Source organism: Schistocerca serialis, chromosome 9 (genome assembly GCF_023864345.2).
Source record: "Schistocerca serialis cubense isolate TAMUIC-IGC-003099 chromosome 9, iqSchSeri2.2, whole genome shotgun sequence".
In the NCBI taxonomy this organism is placed as follows: Eukaryota; Metazoa; Arthropoda; class Insecta; order Orthoptera; family Acrididae; genus Schistocerca; species Schistocerca serialis.
In genome coordinates this window covers 439,565,359-439,591,716 of record NC_064646.1, presented here as the reverse complement: position 1 = coordinate 439,591,716, position 26,358 = coordinate 439,565,359, and the positions used below count along the sequence as shown (strand labels likewise).

General features: G+C 41.3%; 1 protein-coding gene across 3 annotated transcripts in view; it reads right to left on the bottom strand.

Moving 5' to 3' along the window:
* Positions 1–934: 934 nt before the first annotated feature.
* LOC126418541 (serine/threonine-protein kinase Tao) overlaps positions 935–26,358 on the bottom strand; it is a 206,268-nt gene continuing 180,844 nt past the window's right edge. For all 3 annotated transcript variants that reach the window (XM_050085353.1, XM_050085354.1, XM_050085355.1), the window contains 3 exons: positions 9,232–9,414; positions 8,936–9,054; positions 935–8,809 (listed from right to left, as the gene is read on the bottom strand). In XM_050085353.1, coding sequence (XP_049941310.1) covers positions 8,689–8,809; positions 8,936–9,054; positions 9,232–9,414 — 423 coding nt within the window. In that variant the 3' untranslated portion in view covers positions 935–8,688. The remainder of the gene's footprint in view (positions 8,810–8,935; positions 9,055–9,231; positions 9,415–26,358) is intronic.

Below are 26,358 nucleotides of genomic sequence, written 5' to 3'. Positions count from 1 at the left end.
TTCTTTTTTTGATGAGGGAGGCACGGGGGGAGGGGCAGAGGTGAATGGGGAGGAGGCTGGGGAGAGGAGGGGGACAAACATTAATATCACTGAAACACTTAATTCACAATAACTGATACTGACTCCCCCCGCCCGCACGCGCACACACACACACACACACACACACACACACACACACACACACACACACACAGAGAGAGAGATATATATTCTTCTTGTGAAAGTAATTAATAAAATTATTATTAATAAATTCTCTCTTATGGTTTTAGTAGTAGTAGAGTGATCATAACAATGTATAACAAATAAATTTGTGTGAGGAAAAGAATGCTGCATTAAAAATAAAAATTTCTTGCTCTTAACCCTTACACTGGAGATCTATGTGGTGTACGTTGAAAGATCAGTAAGTCTATTATTATTGCATTATAGTTCTTAATCATTATTACATGCTTAAATTGAGAAAAGTTTGGCACATGTTAGCATGTAGAACTGTGGTATCTCAAGTACTGTTGACCATGAAAACAGAGCTATGATTAAGAGTGAATTGACAATATGATTGTTAGCATCCACAGAAACCAAGAGTTTTTCCAATATAAGTACTGTGAAATTTGGGTTGCTTTCCATCAGCCAGATGAAAACACTAGTTGAGAGGTGGCTTTTCTGGTCAAGGCAGAAACAAGTAATTAGCTTTGAGTGCTTTTGTAATATTACTTACTCTGGGCTCACAGCACTGCCAGTAAAACCAAAATTTGTAGTTCTGGTATTAACATAATGTTCCTGTCAATGGACAATACAGCTGTCAATACCACACACAATAAGCTAAAATATAAGAAATAAAAGGACACAAGTGCAAAATAGATGCACTCAGGATGGTCGGCTCTCTCTTTCACATTTTAAGCTTAAAGGACACAGTGGTAAACAAGTAACAACATGCAAGTTGTGTTCTGAAATTATTTAAGCTTCTTTTAAATTTCAAACAAAATATACAAACAAAAATGATTTTTTATTTATCATTGGCTTTCTATAATTTTAATATATATCTTTCAAGACAATGATCACATGCTCAAAACGTGAGATACTGTTGGATGCTTATAAAACAGCATAAAACTCATAAAAACAACTTTCTTTACAATAATCACTCATGGCTCTATCTTTTTAATCACTGTGTAATATGTAGCAATACAGTTATACACGAATTAATTATACAATAAAGTTTACAATAAAAAAGATTTGACTTTTATTCTCATCTGAGTTCTAATTCTGACATCTTCACATTACAGTGATGTGTAAGACATTGCAATGTGTGACAGTCAAAAAGGTTTTAGCACTACTCACACTCTGTAACATTTTTTGGTTTTAAAATATTACAAACTCTTGTTGTACAAAATCTGGTTACTTTAATGTAGTTTTTTGGACATGTAACAATGAGAAATCGTTAAGCACTTTATCTGTCGTCTTTTCGTGGTGAATTCTATAGAAAACAACAAAATCTATTTGCAATATTTTTCATGAAAGAAGATTAAGTAAGAACTTTCATTTAATCAAAAAGCATACTCAGTTTGTTGAATGTAAATATCAATAGTCCATTCTTAGTAAGTAACCAAATGGATTTTTCAGTGAAGAACTGAAATGACACCAACAGTATTAAAGGGAAAATTTACAACTGTTGATAAACATAACCATAAGATAACAATAAAACTTTAATGGAAGCATAGATGACTGTACATTTTTGATTTGTTATGCTTTTGAATAAAATAAACATTTACATCTAACACAAATGTTTAAATAACTGTACAAGCTTTTACTTTTAATGACTATCCATACAGCTGCCTTCCCAATTGAGTGATTCAAAATAATGAGAAGACAAACAGTCTTAACCAGGAAATATCCAAAAAATGATGTTCCCCTGGCCTCAAAAAATATTAGACTTCAGCAGCTAAAATACTGAAAATTGTGTAAATGATTTTATCATAAATCCTATCTATTCCTTTTTATTAAAAAGGAACTGCATCACATGTTCGTATAAAACAATATGTTCTATGAAGAGCTCATGAATTACAAAGCTTAATACTTTACATTGTTCCGGAGATTCTCAGAGGATGAGTTTTTTGAATTTGACTGACAAACATGTTCAATAGAAATAACTCATAATTACTTCGAGTCACAGTTGTCTCACAACACGTAATTACAACACTTCACATGCACAATATGTTGACGAATGTGGAAGCACTGTATGACAAAACTTCACAACCACATTATGATACGGCACACAAGCAATAAATCATTTCCATCAATATCTGCCTAAAATATTTCTTTTGAATGGAAATCTACAATCATGATGAGAGAATTATATTACGATATTTAATATCTTACTGTTTATTTGATCTTTTTCTAGATAGTGTCGCACAGGTAATAAAACATAAGTGACATTATCACAGATTACACCACATTACAAGTTTTTTAAATTATGTAACATTCCTCATTCTCAATTCAACATACAGTGCCAAATAAATCAAAGGCAGTATACTATATCACATTAACTCATGGATCAAGAAGTGTATTCATGTAACTTGATTCTTTGCAACAATTACCGAAACTGTCTTCTTTGGTAATGAAATTTTACTACTGCATTATGGTTTGCAATTTCAAAACACTGCATCTTTACATCAGCAGAATTTTACCTGAATATATGGCATATTCCCAACATACTTTCTGAAAAGCAACCCACACAAAGACAAATAATTACTAGCTTTAGTCTATAGTCACACTTTTGCCTCTAGGTCAGTAGACAAAATAAAACTGCGACTGTAGACAAAAGAAAATAATTCATTCTGAATATATGCTGGTTGGGGGGGGAAAAAAAAATTTGCAAGTCTTATGTTTCATAATTATTGTGTGAAACATAGAGCTGCGTAATTAGTAAAACTGACAGCCACGAGAGCTACTCAATAACACACTGGAAAATTATGTTTCTAAAACACTATTAAATTAGTCAAATAATGCGAAGTCCAGGATGGAAAAAAAAAACAAAAAAAAACCAAGATTACGAAAAAGACAGACTGCTGTTCATCTTGTAGCCGAAACGTCGAGTCACAGACAAGCAAAATGAAAAGACTGCTATACACTTATGCCTTTGACCAAAATGCCTCCTCCTAAACTTGAAAACACATACGCATTCGCTCAAGTGCACCACCCTCCCCCTGTCTCACACACACACACACACACACACACACACACACACACACACACACACACACACAAAATCACTGTCTCTAGTTCTGTCTCTGTGGCCAGAGACAATGGTCATAGGGGTGTGTGAGTTTTGTCTGTGTCAATGTTTTCTGATTTAGAAGAAGGCCTTTTTTGACTGAAAGCTCAGTGTTTAGAACTCTTTTCGTTGTGCCTGCCGATGACTCAATGTCTCCCGTATATAGTGAGTAGCATCTATTCTTTCCATAACATTACAGTTAAATTAGTGGTATTCTGTGTCTCTAATGCAGATAGAAAAAGTTATGTCGAATACTGAAGGTCATTTAAATCAAAAACAACAGGAAAGAGATATTGCTTTAAGAGAAAAGCAAAAGATTTACATTTATCTTTATTTGGAAAGAGCCAAAGACAATGGAACAAGGCAAGACAAAAAACAAATAAAGGAGTTAGAAGAGGAACAGTTAGTTCACTCCACATAATTTTGTTACTGTTTCCTTGAATGTGTCAAGTTAATCTATAATTCTTTCCAAATGCAAAGAAATCTCCAAGATGTTTTATCAAATTTTCTTCAATTCTGGCAATAGGGCATTTCTTTTTACAGCTATGAAGTGAAATTATCTTTTCTATGCAATGAGTGACATACTCGCTATTTCAATATTAATTAGCTCCTGATATTCAAGAGTGTAGCAAACAAAGTAGTCAGGTGGATGTTGCAGTAAAACTACATAAATTATATTTAAATAGAGGGGAAAATTGCTGAAACATTAGGAACTAGTAGTAAAGATAAGACACAAAACAGTCTCAAATCATATAGTACTGTACAGAACAAAGATAAGAATTCAAATGCTGCTCACATCTGAAATTAATGAAGACTGCAGCTAAAGGTTCAAGCAATTTTATGCTGTAAGCTAACAAGAATTAGCTCACTTACTGCTGCACTGTTGTAAGGTATTTAAAATTCTTGTGTTCTGTAACTTATTAAGCAGTGTTTAATGATATAATAATGGAATCAGAAGCAGTAAATGGTGCAAACATATCCTAACAACTTCAGTGTAATTAGATGGTTCTGCAAAAACTGTCACAGTCATGTAAACATATAAAGAACTAAAATGTGTTCCCTACTAAAATCAAGAATAATGTACACTATAACACAGTTATTATTATCTTTTAAGCACATCCTTCTTCACTGCATGTAATTTATGCTTCAGGCTTTCCTTAGTGTTTGCTAGGTAACCTGAAATAATAAACTTGTGACATTCCCTTGCGGAAAGGTATAAATCCTCCACAGGACAACCTGAATAATTTTTCACAATTCACTGCAGTTTGTATCAAACAGAAAATGTGTACTTGCTATCTCTTATTAAAAATGCTCTCAGCTCTTTTCATCACATTTTTTTAATTGTGTTTCCCTTTGTTAACAAACTTATACATGGGATCTTCTCAATAATGAAACCAAACAACCTAATATTCTAATGACACACACTGAAAAATAATCAAAAGTGCATATGATTTTCATTATTTTCTCTATCTGTTACATGCAATGTCACAGAAATGTGAAGACATTTGAAGATGAATTCTGAACTTTGCCTGACTGTTTCAATCTCTCTCTAAACAAATTTTAAAAATTGTAAAGATGACAATTCTTACCAAGAGACCCTAGAACAAAGGATTTTGCAGATATATTTACCTAGGGTGGCAGCTTTACTTATACACTAAAAATATGGAACTGTCAAACTGACAATTCCCACAACTTTACAAAACATCAAAGATGTTATTGAAGCAACAACCCAATCTAATCCCAAATGTGTTGACCAGACAAAATACTTTTGTTCACACCAAAATAAACAATGTTGTGAATAATTATACAGTTTTTACCCAAGTTCCACCTAACAATATTGTGTTGACCTCTTACTATCAGTTTCAAAGCAGTTACACAACAAAACTGTGTCTGAATGATCAAATATTGGGAACCATCTAAACAAACTTGTAACGATAATTAACAATTCTCATTTCTGCATGATGTTACACTAAGAAAATAACAGGAAGCCTTAATTACAATAACCTGGTCTGAAAATAATAGCCTATTCCATCTTTGAAATATTCTAGTACTGGCCTTAAGAATGCCCTGTTCTTGTGCAATATTTTCAATGCCCTATAATTGAATTAATAAGTGCATGGAATTGCTTTACAATTTGCTCTAATTTTCTATATTACTTTGCCATACTATGGTGAAAATATTATGTCAGTACTGTACAAGACTTTACGATAAACCCTTGACAATATTAACTTTCTGCACAAAGCAATGTATTCTGTAAATGGTAAATTTCTACTACGGATAAAATATTCAGGTATTTGAACTTCTCCAATGAAGACGACAGAAAAATTACTTGGGAAACAAACTACCTGCCAGGCACATTACAACTATTAGAAAACTCCAGTCTGTTGCTTACATAGACCAGCCAGTTGCAATTGGGTGGAGAGAAGAAGGTGAATATTGTGAGAATACCACCACAAAATTAAAATGCACTTCTAGAAGTGAAAAAGAATTATCCTCTATTGACAACATGTGAATTCTGAACAAGCACACCAAACACAGATCAATTCAACACATAGAGATACTTTTTCATAATGAATTGTACATGAAGTACAACAATGTATTTCCATATTTTGGTGATTCATGTTCCCTGAATTGTCCCTTAACTATTACACTGAATTTAGTGAGAAAAAGTATGCCATTTTTCATTATAAGAATTCAAATATACGAGAGAGCCAGAAAATTACAGAAGACTTGTTGTCCATTGTCAGAAAATGTTTTTCAAAGCTTAATTACATAAACTGGAAACATTATTTTGAAAATGTAATTTATGAAATGTATGCAATAAATGAAAGTATATATTTTTACAGAAAAAGTCTATCCAGCAAACTGTTTTGTTAGTGCCACACTATCTTCCCAGTTTTTGTGAAATTTGAGATATAACTCCACCTGGACAAATGGGACAGGTGCAATGTTCTAATGAATAACTAGCATCAGTAAGAAAAAGAGGGCATGCATTTTAAGTAGCTACATTAAAAAAACTGTACACAAACTACACAGCTCTTCTGCAAATAAAAGTGACAATCAAATGAACAGAATGATAAGGGAATTATATGAAATAATCAAAGACTATATTTGAGCAAACACATGGCTGTTAGGAAATGAACCTTATGCTTATGATCACATCTTTTAGAAGGTCAACCACAATATTTTTTGGCAGGTATTGCAACTGTGGCAAAGATACAGCCACTACTCATAGCTGATTACAAATGATGTCACCCCACCCCAACCCCACTAAAAAAAAAGGTCTCCCAAATACAAAGCTCAAGGATATGATCATGCTGTAGGGATAGAAACACATACATTTTGATATATGCATAAAACAATAGACACAAAAATTTGAATTTACTTATTCTCTCAGAAAATTAATACAATGACTGGATTTTTGAGCTTTCTGTAAAATTGTTGATCCCAAGACAACCAACAATAGCTAAAAATTGTAGTAAGCACCAAAATCTATTTAAAAATTATGTACTTTATTTACTTATGTACATCTTTACATGGCAGATGAGGACAGCATACGTCTTGCTGAGTGAATTTATGCCACAAAGTGGCTATGTGAATGACTACATACGAAAAACATTCAAATATTAGCATGTGTCAATCACTGTATGTTATTTCAATGATTACATGTCATTTCAGAAGACAGAAAAAATTATGATAAGCTATGTGTCATGGAAAATGATACAATAAATAAAACTTATGAGCTCTGCAAATATACTACCTTTGCACAAGATATCATCACACATTGGTAATACAAAGTGATAAAATGTTGGTAACTAACTTAGTGACATTTGAATATTTTTACATCAACTTCAGCATGCCAACTGGCAATAAAAAGGCTTTTAGAAATTTGGTATTATTGTTACAACATCCTGTTGACTTTTACGAGCAAGAATTTCTGTCACTGGTATACCAGTTTAAGGTTTTCATCATAGTGTTACTGGGTGTTCAATGATATTTCTTTTTGATTATGCTTCATATAACTATTTCAATCCACCTTCAAGTACTCTGCAGTTATGCATCAAACCCTACAGCTTTCTCACATTACAGGAAGATACTTTAATGCAAAGCTTTAAAAACAGTCAACGTTGAACAAATAAAGTGGAGAATTAAATAAGTTTCAATACAAAATGGGCCTAAATCTACATTAATATTATGTTGTCCAATAAGAAACCATCTTTGGGAAACATTAAGGGGGAAATTAACATTATTTTTTTTCTAAAAAAGATTATTACAATCTCCAGTTACATATTTTTCCTTGCCACCTCTCTCTGCTGAACGACTGAAGCTTCTTTCCCCAATACAATGCATCTGCATTATGTTAACTTCTTTGTTACTTTCAAATATGACATACAACCACATAAATTTCGATTCACATGCAATTCAGGATTCCATTTGTACAACTGAACAATACAAATTAATACTAATTTCACAAAAAAGAGGAGACTTAATCATAGTACCATAACTGGAAGTAATGGTATACCAGAATCTCTCATAAGCTGTTTACATGCATATGTTGCACTTATTCTTTTAAGCACAATAAAAGATTTCCTTTGGTTTACCTTAGATGTAAAGGAAAGGGAGGGAAGAAAAAGGTAAACAGTAAGTCTATATAATAATACAAGACACAAATTCTGTTTATTTTTGACTTAGAATACTGCATACCAGATATGGTGGTTCAGTATCTTCCACAATTTTAGGCTGATTCTAAAGTCCCATAATGTGTCAATACACTTAATCAGCATGTGACAGAGAAATTCTTTCTGAACAGTACCGTTTAATTCACAGAATTAAAAAATTATAGAAGCCGCTATACTTCTTCAGATTTGCAAGCACTTGTGAGTCTATTACTGGAACAAATGGAATGTTACACTGCTTTTATAATAATTGACACAATGAAACTTAGGACAACCACACTGTCGGTATCGTACAAATACATCTGTATAATTATCTATCAAACAAATGCGCTGTAAACTGAATGCGCAATTGGAATAAGAGAACATTACAAGCTATGCAGTCTGTATAATCAAAATGCTCAGTAGCTTTCAATAGCCAAGGCTACAGCCCAGTAATTAAATAAACACAAGTAATAAAATAGTCTCATAACCAATTTCCAAAGAGTAAAACTGGCAGAGCACGGGGAAACCGTCAATGCTTCTTATTATAAGAAATACGAGACTGTCAGTCAAATTCTTAACTACATCCAACACCTGAGCTTGCATTTCTCTGAATTCATACCACTGCCATTTTTTGCTCATTAAATTATTTACCTGTGCTGGCTGTTAACAGCCAATTGGCACAGGGCAAAGGTGGGTACTTAAACGGGTGGCAGATAGGAGCTTAGGTGGATTTATGAATGATCAAGGGAAATGATCAAGCATATGCTAAAGACTTCCAGGTGGGAATGATGTTGAACTATTGCTGTGTGCAAGGCTCAACATGCTACCTGAAAGACTTTCTTCATCAGGATAGGCTTCCTTTGGAGCCTCTGCTATTGCCAGAGCACTGTAAATTAAAAATAAATAAATAAATTAGTTAATAGTATCACAAGCTGTTGTATTACAAATGGAGGAGAATTAAAGGCTTTCAGAACCAATGAACACATTGGACAGTTATTATACTAATGTTCACCTGAATCCAAGTCGAGCAGACTCCTCATCAAACTGTTCCAGTTCCCTCTCATGTCGTTCATGCAACAGCCTAATCCTTTCATCTCTTTCTTGCTCAAATTGTCTAGTTTCCACGTCCATCTAAAAAGAAGACACAGAGTTATTACCCCATTCCCTATTAAACTTATTTCTAACCAGTTTATATGATGTATTGTACAGATATGTCTGTCTTGTTTCCAATGTTTCAAACACGACCTGTCGTAGCAATGCATCATGGGAAAGCAATGAAAAATTAATTTCATTGTTGATGTTACAAACCTTTTGCTCAAGTAAAGCTCGTCGTACGGACACACGATCTTCCAGTTCCTTTCGTTCTCTATTTCGTTGCGCCTCTGCTTGCATTTTATTCTTTGACTGGTAGGCCATTAGGATTTCCAGCTCATAGTGTAGACGCTCTTTCAAATGGTGGCATTCCACCTCCTGAGACTCATCAAGCCGAATCTGCAGCAAACCAATTACATCATTGGGTAAGTATATTGCCAAAACACTGATATGTTGGGAAAATATCCAACATTATGAATTGTATAATAAAACTGCACAAACTGCTACCTTTAATTAAAATTTGATTAACACGTGCATGTGTACCAATACGCGCACGCACACTAAAACAAGAGTCCTCGCCATTAAGACACAAAATACAGGGTTATTACAAATGATTGAAGCGATTTCACAGCTCTACAATAACTTTATTATTTGAGATATTTTCACAATCCTTTGCACACACATACAAAAACTCAAAAAGGTTTTTTAGGCATTCACAAATGTTCGATATGTGCCCCTTTAGTGATTCGGCAAACATCAAGCCGATAATCAAGTTCCTCCCACAGGCGTTTGACTTTGTCATCGGGTGTCAGGGCTTGTAGGAATTGTAAACGGTAAGGCTTCTGCTTTAGCCTTTTCCGTAAGATTTTCCAAACCGTCGGCTGTGGTACGTTTAGCTCCCTGCTTGCTTTATTCGTCGACTTCCGCGGGCTACGCGTGAAACTTGCCCGCACGCGTTCAACCGTTTCTTCGCTCACTGCAGGCCGACCCTCACAGAGGCATCCAGAAGCTTTAAACTGCGCATACCATCGCCGAATGGAGTTAGCAGTTGGTGGATCTTTGCTGAACTTCGTCCTGAAGTGTTGTTGCACTGACTGATGTGAGTGCATTTCAAGCACGACATACGCTTTCTCGGCTCCTGTCGCCATTTTGTCTCACTGTGCTCTCGAGCGCTCTGGCGGCAGAAACCTGAAGTGCGGCTTCAGCCGAACAAAACTTTATGAGTTTTTCTACGTATCTGTAGTGTGTCGTGACCATATGTCAATGAATGGAGCTACAGTGAATTTCTGAAATCGCTTCAATCATTTGTAATAGCCCTGTATATACTACATTGTGTTTAAATAACTAACTGTTAAGTATGCCCACACACAAACAGCAGATGAGGAGCAACAGACAAATTTCAACAAAGTCAATTTCCACAGTTGAAACTTTTAGCTTAGTTCAAAAAATATAAGATAAAAATGTTGCAAGTACTTTACTTCTGGAGAAGAAAATATTTGCTACTGCCAATACTCACGGAAGGAATAACAAAAATATTACAAACCATACAAAATTATATGTTTCAGAGCCATATTAAATCTCAATGGCCTGTATTCATCATCACAGATAAGCAATATTATGAAAATGATAGATTGCTACTCACCACATGGAAGTGTTATGCCAAGATGTACCTAGGCTTTTCTGGACGGGCTGGATTTAAACTGTCAATAAAGAGTGTAGTCAAGTTTTAACGCTGACAAGGAACCCTCGATAGTAAGATTGCAAATGGCTGATGATGTTTATGGTATTCGACACCCCCTCATATTTACTACCATGCAGCCTAATATTGGTTACTAATAGCAACAGGTCGTGTTTTGTTTTGTTTTAGGTACAAAAACAACTAGGTTCATATGCACCCATGTCAGAACTGTAGAACGTGAAGACAAAGAGTGGCGTTAAAAACGATTACATGTTAATCCCAATCAACGGAAGAGAAAACAGGGACATGAAGAAAGGCCTATACAGTATGCCACAGAGAAACAGAGGTCCTTAACTAAAGATTAAATGCCCTTCACCATATTGCTACAACGGATAAAAAGTAAAACATGGTTGACAGCCCGTGCGTCGTTTGCTAAAATGGCCGGTAACTCACATGGCAAGCACAACTGAGAACATAAATGGGTAAAAAAAGGCATGCCATCAGGAAATGGCAGGACATCAAAGGTTGAGGGCAATGAGCACAACGTAGTCGGGGAGCATCATGCATAAAAAGACAGTGCCCAATATGCAACCTAGCTAAAATAATCCCCTCATGGTGAGAGGGCCGAGAGCAGGTTGTCAAAGCCACAGGGAGAGGCTTAATAACCTAAACTTGTTCCCAAGAAGGGAGGACCAGTAATGATGCCAAAGTGACACCACCTGCTGGCAGACAGCAATACAGAGATCACTGGAGGGAATGTAAGAACTAGCGAGCTGAGGTACGAGAACTGCAGCCTCAGCAGCAGCATCAGAGACCTCATTTCCTGTCAGACCGATGTGGCGAGGAACCCACATAAACATCACAGGGGCTCCCTCAAGACTGATCACGTGGTAGCTTTCCTTGACCTACAGCACTAAGGGATGGACAGTGTACAGCACACACAGGTTTTGAAGGGCACTGAGAGAGTGAGCAGATGATGCAACTGAAAATCCTGTCACTGGATCTACTGTGTGGCCTGATACAGGATGAAGAGCTCTGCTGTAAATACTCAGCAATGTTCTGGAAGCCGATATCGAAAAACATAGGTGCCACTGACGAAGGTACACCTAACACTACAGTCAGTCCGAGAACTATCAGCGTACACAAATGTACAATTGCAGAGTTCTGTGCTGTAGCGGCACAAGTTACAGCCACGTGCGGGCCGGATTGCAGTGAGTTACGCATACCAGCAGTTGCAAAGGCAAATAGAGGCCACAGGGGTGTAGAACTGCCGGATTAGGCACACCCAGCAGTTTGCATGGCGCAAGTCACAGGCAGAAGGGGGCCACTGGCCAACCTAGCATGTTACGCGTATGTGACACAAAGCGGCATTTAAATAGGTGTGCGTTTCTAACTAGATTCATTCAAGTGTGGCAGCTCTCCTGGAGGGTGGGGTGTGTCACACTGCCGGGCTACAAGCAGCAACAGATGGGGCGCCAGTATCCCAGTCCACGGTGGGTTGTTGGTTCGACCCTCTGAGGCCGACGTGGGGTCCACAGCCAGCCAGCGGCAGGCCACTCTTCAGCTCGCTACCGTGGGCAGTCGTCTCGGCTCCCGACACACGCCAGAGACATCCTGAGGCGAGGGCCGCAGATTTGAACGCTGGATCGCAGACGCTTGCAGTTGCTGCGATTTCAGCTACCCCGGTGAGGAAGGAAGCAGCGGGCCGCTCGGCGGCTCCCAGCAGAGCAGTGCTGAGTCAATGGGAAAGAAGACCGCTGAGCCCGCTGCAGGTGCAGCCCTTATGACGCAGTCCTACAAGGCCAACACACAGCAGCGCATTGCGCTGGGGCGATGGCCTCAGAATTGTAGGACCCTGTGACGCGGACCGAGGCGAACGGGGCACTGTAGTGGAAACTAATAAATCATTTGGAAAGTTCTCGACAAGTTTTAATATGGCAACTCCTGGCACCCATCCACTACATTCGCTGTCTTCCCACTACATTTGGTCATCCTGATACATTCGGTGGCAGAAGTTGCCACTACAGTGTGAAAGTCGTGAAACTGAAGATGACAGAGTGATGCAAGAGTAGTGTCCTTAAGATGCAAATGAAGACTAAGGTGAACACAGGGCACTGCACAGAGCCAAGGTGCTGAAGGGTTCACATCCCTCAGAAAAGTAGCAGGTAGTGTGAAGTTAAGCTGCCGGAACAAGAGCCACAAGTGAACTCCAGGAGGTAACAGAGAAGACGGACATGCCCCACACTGGAGATCAAAGGAGTCATCGAAGGAGGAGGCATTGCATGGGTGGTCATACGTGACAGGCAAACAACATGCATATTTGCTGACAAAAAAGTCACAGTGATAGGTCAGCGGTAGTTCATCGGCTTCTGCGAAAGTTTGATGGCATGTTGCACAGCTGGAGAAGGAGATAGGGATGTTATCACGATGCTGTTCAATTTCACAACTGCGGTGCTAAATTTGAGGTCGCATCTCTGCATGGCCACATCCTTCATGGAGTGAGGTGTAGCTGAACAGTACTGTAGTTGCCAGATGGAAGAACGTAGGTTTCCAACTGGTCAACAACTTGTGAGTGACCAATTAAGGCATTTTTTTATTCACCCTGCCTCCTGGGCAGCCCGCTCATCGAGATACATGGGACGGTCGCCATTGCAGTTGATACAGTGGGGAAAAGTAGGCAGACAATTGCCCTCATGAGCATCCTTACCACAGGTTACACATTTGGCCGGGTGTCGACAGGATTCTCGAGTGTGGTTGTACTGTGATAACTTCAAAGCCTGCTTTGATGTTTGACAGAAGAATCACTCTACCAAAAGTAAGGAAAAACGTACCCGTGGGCACAAAGGATGCATCTAACTGTTCCTCACCCACATCTAATTTTTCATCACCCGATAAACTGCAATGACACCCTGATCAGAGAGGTATGTTTGGATTTGTGCCTCAGTGAGGGCATTGAGCAGCCATTCAGCACCTGATGGGCCTCGACACAATCAGGATAGCCATACAGGAACGAAGCTGCAAGCAGTTGTTGCGCTTGAGAATCAGAAGTAGTCTCCAAAAGCAAAGTGCCTTTTCATCTTTTCCTTTCTTTTTTTTCTTTTCTTTTTTTTCCCTTCTTCTTTCTTTGTTTTTTAGGGCGCAAAACTGCTATGGTCATAAGCGCTCGGTCCATGACTTAGGAAACAGTAAAAAACCGAAAATGGAAACCAGCAGCAATGGGAACGAAAGTCATAAAATTGGAGAAACTAAAAGCTGAAGGAAGGCTTAAAAATCCACTACAGAAAGGGGTTGGTTGTCCCCAAAAAAAGGTTCAAATGACTGACGTCATTTCACTGGCACTAATAAACTTGAGAACGTGGTCGGCTGAGCGCGTGTCATCTGCTAAAATCGACGATATATCAGGCGATAACTGTAGACGGGAGCATAACGGATTAAAATAGGGGCACTCAATTAAAAGGTGTCTTACCGTCCACAGCTGAGAGCAGTGGGAACAGAGTGGAGGAAGATTGCCGCTTAAAAGACGTCGATGGCTAAAAAGACAGTGCCCTATCCAGAGTCTAGTTAAAATTACCTCCTCCCGACGAAGCGTTCGGGAGGAAGAGGTCCAAGCACAAGGAAGAGCTTTCACGTCCCGCAATTTATTATGGGGAAGTGTCGACCAATGCGTGTGCCATAAATGAACAACACGACGACATAAAACGCTCCGTAGATCGACAAAGGGAATCGATTGAATAGCTGGCCGAAGAAGAGAGACTGCAGCCTTGGCTGCAATACCGGCCGCCTCATTTCCACAGATACCAACGTGTCCCGGGAGCCAGAGGAACGCCACCGAGACGCCCCCCAGGTGGAGCGAGCGCAGACAGTCCTGAATCCGGTGGACCAGAGGCTGCACAGGATAAAGAGCTTGGAGACTGAGGAGAGAGCTGAGGGAATCTGAGCAGATGACGTATTGTATCCGCTGATGGCGGCGGATGTAGTGGACAGCCTGGAGAACAGCGTAAAGCTCCGCAGTATAAACCGAACACTGGTCGGGAAGCCGAAAGTGATTTCGGGTGTCGCCAACAATATAGGCACTCCCTATACCTAACGATGTTTTCGAGCCATCAGTGTAAATAAATGTGGCTTCCTTCATTTGTGCACATAGAGCAGCAAATGCCTGACGATAAACAAGTGAAGGGGTACCATCCTTGGGAAATTGACAAAGGTCATGGAGCAGGCAGATCCGGGGACGGAGCCAAGGCGGTGCTGTACCCCAAGTTGTCAAGAAGGTTTTAGGAAAGCGGAAGGAAAGAGAATGGAGCAGTTGACGGAAGCGGACTCCCGGTGGCAGTAGGGAGGAAGGGCGGCCTGCATACCCTACATCAAAGGAGGCGTCGAAAAAAATTACATGGGCTGGATTAACAGGCATGGAAGACAGATGGCTAGCATAACAACTCAGAAGGACTGCTCGCCGATTGGACAGCGGAGGTTCAGCAGTCTCAGCATAAAGGCTTTCCACAGGGCTGGTGTAAAAAGCTCCAGACACTATACGTAATCCACGGTGGTGGATACAGTCGAGACGCCAAAGAAGAGACGGCCGAGCAGAGGAGTAGACTATGCTTCCATAGTCCAATTTTGAGCGCACCAAGGCGCGATAAAGGCGGTGAAGGACCACTCGGTCCGCTCCCCAGGAGGTGCCATTCAGGACACGGAGGGTGTTGAGGGATTGCAAACAGTGAGCCGAAAGATAGGAAACGTGGGAGGACCAGCACAGTTTTCTGTCAAACATAAGACCCAAGAATTTAGCGACGTCTGAAAACGGAAGGTTGACAGGACCTAGATGTAAGGAGGGCGGAAGAAACTCCTTACGTCGCCAAAAATTAACACAAATGGTCTTACTGGGAGAAAAACGGAAGCCGGTTTCGATGCTCCAAGAGTGGAGACGATCGAGACATCCTTGAAGACGTCGTTCAAGAGGGCTGGTCCGTTGAGAGCTGCAGTAGATCGCAAAATCGTCCACAAAGAGGGAGCCCGAGACATCAGGAAGGAGACAATCCATAATTGGATTTATGGCAATGGCAAACAGTACAACACTCAGCACGGAGCCCTGGGGTACCCCATTTTCTTGGGAGAAAGTACGGGAGAGAGTAGTGTTCACCCGCACCCTAAATGTGCGCTCTGCCATAAATTCGTGAAGAAAAAGGGGCAGCCGACCTCGAAAGCCCCAAGAGAATAGTGTGCGGAGGATGCCTGTCCTCCAACAGGTATCGTATGCTCTCTCCAGATCAAAAAATATTGCTACTGTTTGGCGTTTCCGGAGAAAATTGTTCATGATATAAGTGGAGAGAGCAACAAGATGGTCAACTGCAGAGCGATGCTTTCGGAATTCGCATTGGGCAGGTGTTAAAACACTGCGGGATTCCAGCCACCACGCTAAACGGTAATTCACCATACGCTCCAAAACCTTACAGACACTACTTGTGAGAGAAATGGGGCGATAGCTAGAGGGGAGATGTTTGTACTTTCCAGGTTTCGGAACAGGAACGACGATAGCTTCCCGCCATCGTCTGGGAAAAGTACTGTCGGTCCAAATTCGATTATAAAGGCGAAGGAGGTAACGCAGACTATGGGTTGATAAATGCAGCAACATTTGGACGTGGATACCATCTGGTCCTGGGGCGGAGGAGCGAGAAGAAGAGAGTGCATGTTGGAGTTCCCGCATGGAGAAAACAGTATTGTAGCTTTCGCGATTTTGAGAGGAGAAAGCAAGAGGTCGCACTTCCGCTGCACGTTTCTTCAGGAGAAACGCTGGCGGGTAATTTGAAGAGTTCGAAATCTCAGCAAAGTGCTGACCCAATGAGTTAGAAATTGCGACGGGGTCCACTAATGTATTATGCGAGACAGTGAGCCCAGAGATCGGGGAGGAACTAGGCGCACCTGAGGACCGTCTAAGCCGACTCCAAACTTCCGAGGAGGGAGTTAAGGTGTTAAATGAGCTAATAAAGTATTTCCAGCTTGCCTTCTTGCTATCGCGGATGACACGACGGCATCGCGCACGGAACTGCTTATAGCGGATACAGTTGGCCAAAGTAGGATGGTGGCGGAAAACGCGGAGAGCATGTCGCCACTCACGTAGTGCATCACGGCATGCCTCGTTCCACCAAGGAACTGGGGGGCGATGGAGCAATGCGGAGGTGTGTGGTATTGAACGTTCCGCAGCTGTAAGAATAATGTCGGTAATATGTGTGACCTCATCGTCGACGCTGGGAAAGTGATGGTCATCGAATGTCGCTAGAGACGAAAAAAGTGTCCAATCAGCTTGGGCGTCGCGAGCGCATATGTGGCAATTGAGGCTGCAGTCGAAGGACACATGGAAAGTTGTCACTCGAGTGTGTATCATCAAGGGCGAACCATTCGAAGCGCCGAGCTAGCGGAACAGGTCCAAATGAGGTAAATTTGTCGAGGAGGCAGACAAAAATGTAGGGACCCCAGTGGTGAGGGAAACTAGATCCCCTTGGTGGAAGACGTCTAGCAATAGTGAGCCACGTGGACAAGGATGTGGAGATCCCCAAAGCGGGTGGTGTGCATTGAAGTCCACAACCAGCAAATAGGGGGGTGGAAGCTGACCAAGAAGATGAAGGAGATCAGCTCGTGCCATTGGTGTGGACGATGGAATGTATTCAGTACAAAGAGAGAACGTGTATCCGGAAAGGGAAAGACGGACGGCGACAGCTTGGAAGGAAGTGTTTAAGGGGATTGGGTGATAATGGAGAGTATCATGGAGATGAATCATGAGTCCTCCATGTGCTGGAGTGTCTTCAACAGAGGAGAGATCATATAGGACGGACTGAAAATGAGGGAGAACAAAGCGGTAATGGGGACGCAGCTTTGTTTTCTGAAGACAGAAGATGACCGGCGAGTAGGATCGTAAGAGGATTGACAATTCATCCCGATTCGCTCGAATACCGCGGATATTCCAGTGGATAATGGACATAGGGTGAACAGAAAATGGAGGAATGTGACCAAGGTTGCTGTCAACTCAACGACTGCTCAGAGCTTGCGACCGACAGCATGGAATGGCATTCAGCCGAAGGCAGAAGATCCTGATCCATAGGTTGTTCAGGAGCAGCTCCTGCCACCACCGATCGGCCGGTTGATCGGCCGCCAGCAGTGCGCCTCGGCGACACAGAAGACGGCCGAGGGCGATTTCCGCTAGGTGGTGCTGTAGATGGGACACGCCTTGGCGGAGAAGGAGAGGAACTGGGTTTCTTTGTAGCCTTCTTTGAAGTATGATGTTTAGATGAAGGAGGAACCGATGGTTGGGAAGTTGCGGTACGTAAAAACTCTTCACGAGTACACTCTTTTTTCGAAGTCTTGGTGTCTGACTTTTGGGCTCGAGATTTAGCAGAACGCGACGAAGGTTGAGCCAGAGAGTGCGCAGGCGAAAGTGGTGAGGTTGAACGGGCGATCTTTGCGCTGGCTGATCTGACGACCATGGCACTAAAGGTGAGGTCGCAAGTCTGCGTTGCCGCCTCCTTTGTTGGCCGAGGAGAAGCAAGGACAGTGCTGTATTTTCCTGTCTGAGGCACGGTGGGCTGTCAACTGGCGAATAATTTTCGAGCAGCAAAGGTCGACACCTTTTCCTTCACTCTGATTTCCTGGATGAACTTTTCGTCCTTAAAAACGGGGCAATCTCGAGAGGAAGCAGCGTGGTCACCCATACAGTTGATGCAGCGAGGGGATGGAGGTGGACAAGCACCCTCGTGGGCATCCTTGCCACACGTAACACATTTGGCCGGATTGGAACAGGACTGGCTGGTGTGATTGAACCGCTGACACCGATAGCAACGCGTAGGGTTTGGGACGTAAGGGCGAACGGAAATTATCTCATAGCCTGCTTTTATTTTGGCTGGGAGTTGAACTTTGTCAAATGTCAAGAAGACAGTGCGGGTTGGAATGATGTTCGTGTCAACCTTTTTCATAACTCTATGAACAGCCGTTACGCCCTGGTCAGACAGGTAGTGCTGAATTTCTTCGTCAGACAATCCATCGAGGGAGCGTGTATAAACAACTCCACGCGAGGAATTTAAAGTTCGGTGCGCTTCAACCCGGACAGGGAAGGTGTGGAGCAGAGAAGTACGCAGCAATTTTTGTGCCTGGAGGGCACTGACTGTTTCTAACAACAGGGTGCCATTCCGTAATCTGGAACAAGACTTTACAGGACCTGCAACTGCGTCGACACCTTTCTGGATGATGAAAGGGTTGACCGTGGAGAAGTCGTGACCTTCGTCAGACCGAGAAACAACAAGGAACTGTGGCAACGATGGAAGAACTGTCTGTGGCTGAGACTCAGTGAACTTACACTTGTGAGCAGACATAGTGGAAGGTGAGGAAACCATTGCGGAAGAATCCCCCATGATTACCGGCGTCCCGATGGCGCGCTCCTCCCTTGTGGGGGCCCTCTCTGAGGGCACTCCCGCCTTAGGTGATTGTTCACACCTCAGGTCACACCTCCCGACAAACGGACGGAGGGACCAATCGGCACTTGCGGAAGGTATCAGCTCGGGTAATCAACCCTCCTTGGGCCTGGCTGTTACCAGGGGGTATGTACGTGTCCTACCGGTCTACCCGGGGTGGGGAATTACGCGTTACCCCGTCACCGGCTACGCACAAAAATTCGTGGGTCGGCCTTCAGACACGCGCAGGGAGGAAGAAAGAGAAAGGGAAAAACAAAGAAAGGGAAAGGAAAGAGGAGACGTCTCAAACGCCGCAGCGGAGAAAAGGGTAAAGAGAAGAAGTAAGGAAAAGAGAAGGACAAATGAAGGATGAAGACATACAAGCAGAGAAGGCGAGGAATGCGGTACATTTACGAGCGTCCGTCTCCGGACGTAGGCACAAACCATACTCCCAGATGGGGAGAAAGGGAAGGAAAGAGCCAGAGGTGAGGGGAGGAGGGGCGAAGATGGGGAGAGGGAAGGATGCGGAAAAGGAAGGTATGCAGCCCGGAAAGGAAGGAGGGCCACATTAGCTCAGGGTCCCGTGCTCGCTACGCACGTATCCACAAAAGAGTTGTGGACCCCCTGGGGGGAAAGTGCCTTTTCATAAGCGAGAGCAGAATTTCACAGGGCCAGCAATTAGATCAACACCTTTCTGAATAACAAATGGATTTACCATTGTGAAGGGTTGACTGTCTTCAGTACGAGAAACAATGAAGCACTGTGGTGCAGCTGGAAGGGTCTTTGAATCATTTGCCTCATTTTGTTTATGTTTGGTAGACAATGATGGCAAAAAAGACCTCCCGAGCACCCGACAGAAGGGCCAACTGACAATTTAGGAAGGTAGCTGCTGAGGCAATCACCCCTCCCTGGGAATGGCCTTTATCAGGGCGTGTGTGCGAAACTTACATGTCAACCAAGGGGATGAGAATTATGCATTACCCAGTCAACTGTTACGCATCAGACGCATGGGCCGGCCTTCAGGAGTGAACAGGGAGTAAGAAGAAAATGAGGAACCTCAAACACTGGAGCAAAGGAAGGAGGAAGGATAGGAGAAGGGGAATGAAAAAAAAGAAAGAAGGAATGAAAGACAGTGGAGAGACTGTTGTGATATCAGGGACTGAATACGCAGAACACACTTCCGACAACATCCCAGACATTTTCCCCAACGTAGGGAAAAAAGAATAGCTAGGGGATAGAATTCAGCATGGAAGGCAAAAGATGCTGCAAAGGCTGGGGTCCCATGGTAGCCAAGCACGAACCCACCAAAGCGTAGCGAGCCCCCTGCGGTGGCAATGGGGTTGGGACTGGAGAGGGGGATTCCTGACAGTGAGCACAGCCTGAGGCTACAGAGCATAGTTGAACTGCTTAGTCGGTAGGTAACTCACAACAGTGCTGCAGTGCTGGTGGTGTTGATACAAAGTGGAACAATAAACAGAGCAAACACTGAATTATATCTACAACAGTAGTTGCCACAGTTTACATTTCACCAGAAAGAACCCAAGGAATTTCGCGGAGGGAGAAAGAAGTGGGATATGGAATATTTGCTTATCTGTAACATGAGTTAGTGGAATGTGTTGTGTCATATACATTCGATTTGTGGATAATGCACAAGAGGAATGCAATGACGACGATATGTGCTAAATAAGTGAAAGTAATACTGAAATAGATGTCGAGCTATGTAGTTCATCATCCTTGTTGGGCAGAGAGGCACAAATCCCATCTCCAGTGAAACACAGTAGAGGACATTCGTTGTCCGAGGTATAAAAAACAATCAAACAAGGGAAAATCCAGGATGGAATGTATCTGCAGCTCGTGGTCTAATGGCTAGTGTTGCTGCCTCTCTGCGACTCAGCATCTCCACTATATGGTGAGTAGCAACTTTCCTTTTCATAATATTGGTACAAAACATACTTACATACATGAAAAATCATCCACAGCATAATAAAAAACAATTATGAACAGAATTCGAGTAACTCCACAGCAATGTGACCTGTAGTGCATAAGAACAACTGTGGGTATTCAAGGGATGACAAGACGCACTTGCTATAAAAGGTGGTGTCTGCATGTTTCAAGGATCCTCAATACAGTTTATGGGATATGCATGACAGTGACTTACTACTTTATGCACATCAAATTGCACATAACATAAATTACACTGACTTTAAGGGAAGCAGTGGACATATGCGTAACTTCAAACAGTGTTAATGAAATGCAAGACGTAATTTCAAACAAAGTGTCAACTTAATGATGAATGGCAAACTGTGGAATTGACCCAAAAAATTTTAGATGATATAAACAAACTTAGCCCATCGTTTGGTAAGGGATTTGTTTTCAACTTCGACCAATTGGGATAGAAGGGGAAACGCATGTGAAAGAAACCCTGGAAATTAGAGGTACCAAGAGAGTTGTATCAAAATCAACTAACATCAATGCCTTAACGCATTCATATACAATAATACTGATTGTTAATCTGGATGGAAAATTGTCTGGAAAGTTATTTATTGTGCTGCGAGAAGTTGTCAGAGGTGCTCGGCCCTCTATGATTTACCGTATTTACTCAAATCTAAGCTGCACTTTTTTCCCAGTTTTTGTAATCCAAAAAACTGCCTGCGGCTTAGAATCAAGTGCAAAGTAAGCGGAAGGTCTGAAAAATGTTGGTACGTGCCACCACAACTAACTTCTGCCATCGAATATATGTAGCGCAACACAGGAATGCTTTGCAAGCACAAAGATAAATACTGGCGCCAAACCCTCTGCGTCAGTAAATAAATTAAAAGAAAAGGTAGAAGAATGTAAACATTATGCCATGTATTCTTTCGTGTTTGCTGCTATCTCAATTAAATCCTGGCTGCCTAATAAACTATGAAACTAGAGTGAGACAACACAAAATGCAGAAAAATATACATATCATGTCATGTTTATATTCGTATTATTCTTATGCTGAATGGTGATACAGTCAGAAATGAAGCACGCCAACTGACTAGATTTTTAAATCTAAGATGACTAATTTGTGTCCAGAATGTAATGCACTAAATAGGCGTCTGCAAAGATTTACAAACTGGGAAAAATTTTCACTAATCTCTCGTTCAGAACATCTTCCATCATATTCATTCTATTATTTGGTTCTTGTTGATCATTATCAAAGAAAGCAGCAGTGTAAGCAACAACAAATAGTCTCTTGCCATTGTTTCGCTTATGAGAGCGACGACAGACCACTCATTGTCAGAATGCGTCAAACAACGCACGACGCATTAAAATAATGTAGTTTCAGCTTAGAGTGACGTAAACACCTAAAACAAAGAGAACGGCACTTATCAGGTCAAAGCAAAATAAGCAATCAATTCAAACCAAACGAAGCATGTGAAAAAGGAAGGGTCCCCGTACAAATAAGGACGGAGCGCCTGACACATAGCAATGGCTACTTGGTAAAGCTTAATTGTTAAGCTTTTGTTCAATTTGGAGGTGCGGTCTAAAACTTTTCTCTCCCCTTGAAGAGTCTCATTTATCACGTGCGACTTAGATTCGAGTAAATACGGTATTCTCGTGTGCACGATTTTGCAAGGGCAGTAAGGAATATTTGTCACAGCAAGCAAGAATGGGAAAATGGGCATAAGAGAACTAGAACTATGCCATGAGCACTGCTTTTGCCCAACAGATGATCAAAACAACCTGCCATGACTTGATTCCTGGTCTGTGTATAAAAATCATACTCTTTTTAAAGCAAACTATCCCTCCTGAAAAGTGAATGACATTGCAACCCATACCACCTGAAACCACTGGTCAAATTCAGCCTCTGGATGCTTGTTTCTTCTGTGCCTATAAAACATATTATTGCAGTATCTGCAGCTGCGCCTTAAAGGACAACCAGTTTCATGGTAATGTCCATGATAGACTGTTTCCATGTCGTCACATTCCATCAGCTCTCATCACTCAGTTACACCAATATGATTCTATATGCATTCTTTAAGAGTGGATACCTAGTTGAACACCTTGTATCGTTTTTAACTCCCAAGGAGTACACCTGTGATCTTGGTGGTCCAAGCCTTTGTAATCACTGCGGCACACATTTTTCATTTGGTGTTCATGGTGCAAGTTAATGAGTTGTTTCGAACATTTCTTGAATGCTGACGATGTCAATTTTGTGAAGTGTAATACATATATCCCATAGAAGGTTAATCTTTGCACCAAAGGGACACTCATTTTCTGTCACCCTCCAGATGTACATGATGAGTCATTAGCATAAAATATTTTTCCTGTCACAGTTATTGACACAACATTTTTGCATTAGCCTTACTAAAAGATTGAAGATGCGATCTCCCACTTAAAAGGTTCCTTGTAAGATACATCCAGGCTAATCATTAGACAGTGGTAAGGCATGCTAGCTCTTCATCATTGTTTGTTAGTCTCTGGTGTGATGATGTTCCTGCCAGTCAGACATGAGAAATATTATCAGATTTGGAGGGACGTTAGTAAACTTAAAGGGCTGTTTCACTCTGAAACTGAAAATGTAGATTTTTTAACTTGGAATTTAAACCAGTACATCCATGAAACACAAGATGCAACCCTGATTTCCCATAAATGGTTGGAAATCCTTTGTTGGGTTTCCAGACCAATTTGGCCAAGGGTTTTTAAGTCGACTGGACAACAGCATGCAAAACAGTGAACAACTTTATGGATCAGATAGTTTTGGAAGCTCACAACTGGATTTGATTCCTGTCTAAAGTGCAGGAAATTAACACAGGTAAGCTAGAATGGCAAAAAATATTTTAAATGCCAACTGTTATACAGACTCCAAATTGCAACCAAATAGATACTAGAAAACCAGCATTACATAGTGATGAACACACAAATCGTGGAAGTTATGCCTTCTGTTAATGTGCAGGCCATTGTAGATGCTGGTGAGAAATTTACTAGTTAAAGTGCAGAATGGCCTGACAGCATGCACATGCTACAATATGGAGATGTAGCCCAATTAGAAATATAATTTCAGGCTAACTTGGCAATTCATGGTATGGAATATCTCTTTGGTTAATCACTCCACTTAAGCCAGCAGGAAATACTGATCAGTGTTAATTCAATTTACTGGACACCAGAGGAAGAGCAATAATGGAGAGGAGCCCTTGGTTAACTGAAACAATGATTCCTGAATATTGACAAATGTATAAAATGTTTTACTGTGTGTCCCCAATCTAATATTAGCATGGGCTGTACTGCACAAAATCTCTAAGCACCCGAAAGACCACTTTCAGTGGAGGACAGGAAATATGCTGCTACTGAAGAAGAAGAAGAAGAAGAAGAAGAAGGTGAGATTCCTGATGAAGACAAGCCTGCCAACAGACAGCTAGAGAGCAGTGGAAGCAAGGTTTGTGGTGAACAGAAGCGGCTGCAAGTGCTCAGATTAGTTAGCTGTAATAAGCAACATGTAAGTAATGTAATTATAAGTAATAGTTGTTTAATTACAAGAGAGCAACAACAATGAACAACTTGCATTTTTATTTCTTTCTTTCAGATAATAAAGAAATGAACATGCTAATACAAAACATTTAAGAATACAATATTTGAGTAGATTTGTCCTCTGCAGCTTTTTGTATCTTTCTCTTTTCATTCTCTATTTGAAGATTCTGTAATTGCAGTTGTTTCACAATACAAGTCTCTGACATTGTGCTAAAGGTAAGTTTTTTGTTTCTTCAGTTTCATACTGCTGTAAGGGCTTTCATATGTGGAATATGTGTTGAGGTTGTCGATTTTGATGTCACAGGAGCAACAACTGGGCACATACCTGTGTATGACATTACCCTCTGATTTTCATTTCTATCATGTCTTAACACCAATAGAAATAGCTCCTGCAACCTTTCTAAAAACAGGATTACCTTTCTGGGAGAGCAAATCCATTAAGTCCTGTTCCCTATCTGTAAGTTTAACCAGTTTATTTCCCGTTTCTTCCAGATCAGTTGTCCCTTTTATTTGGCTCTTCATATTATTGAAGAACTTATTAAGCAGTGCAACACTGTACTGTGAGCCAGCTTAGTGGTAGTATTCTTGTGCAATAGTATTCCATGCATTCTTCTTTTCTGACACTATTCTCAGTATTCTAGATTTTTATAACACAATCGTCCTCACATACACAGTGCTTTGTCAGCTGTAGTCTTGTCGTCATCTTCACTTTCACTGGAAGACATGTCGATAATTGGCTCTTAAACCAGCATGACCTGCACCTCATGATCCTCTCTACATGCAACTAATGTTTGGTAGGAGTAAAATGGACCAAGAGGATAGGGGTTGAGGTAGGGTTGGAGGGCAGAAACAGAATAGCTGTGATTTGTTGCGAACAGGCGAAAAACAAGACGTGTCTTTGCCCTTGGGTTGTATTTGCCCTGTAGAATCTAGTTGCATTTTATGACTGAACAGGACACATCTACCTAGACTTATCTTCTATGAGGGTTGGAACTTAAATAGTGGCAACTATTTATTCACAACTGATACAAAACAGTTACATGTTTGCATCTGTTACTGTCCTTCAAAGTAGTCACCAGTGTAGTGTAGAACCCCTCGCCAGCGATGTGGAAGTTGTAGTATAACATTAACACAGCCTGTTCTGTTGATGGTGCGAATGGAGCGGTCTACTCCCTGTCGAATCTCCGGAACAGTACTGAAGCAAATGCCACAAAGTGGTTCCATCATCTTTGGAATCAAATCAAAGTCACAAGGACTTAAGTCCGGGGAGTATGGTGGATGGTACAGTACTTCCCAGTCCCATAGACAGAACAGAACAGCCACAGCTTGCGCTGTATGCACCCGCGCATTGTTGTGCAAAATGATGGGTGGGTTGCGCAGAAAGTGTCGCCACTTCTTTTGCAAAGCTGGCCGCAGGTGATGCTCCATAAATGAACAGTAGTACTGTGCACTGACGGTCTGCATTAGGATAACACCATCACAGTCATACATGAGAACCACCATAACTTTAGACCACTCCATTCGCACCTTCAACAGAACAGACTCTGCTAACGGTATACTATGCCTTCCACATCGCTGGCAACAGGTTCTACACAATGCTGGTGACTACTCTGAAAGACAGTAACAGGTGCAAACATATAACTCTTTTGTATCAGTTGTGAATAAATAGTCACCACTATTTAAGTTCCAACCCTCGCATTATTCATTTCACAAACATTCTGCACTAAATCTTGG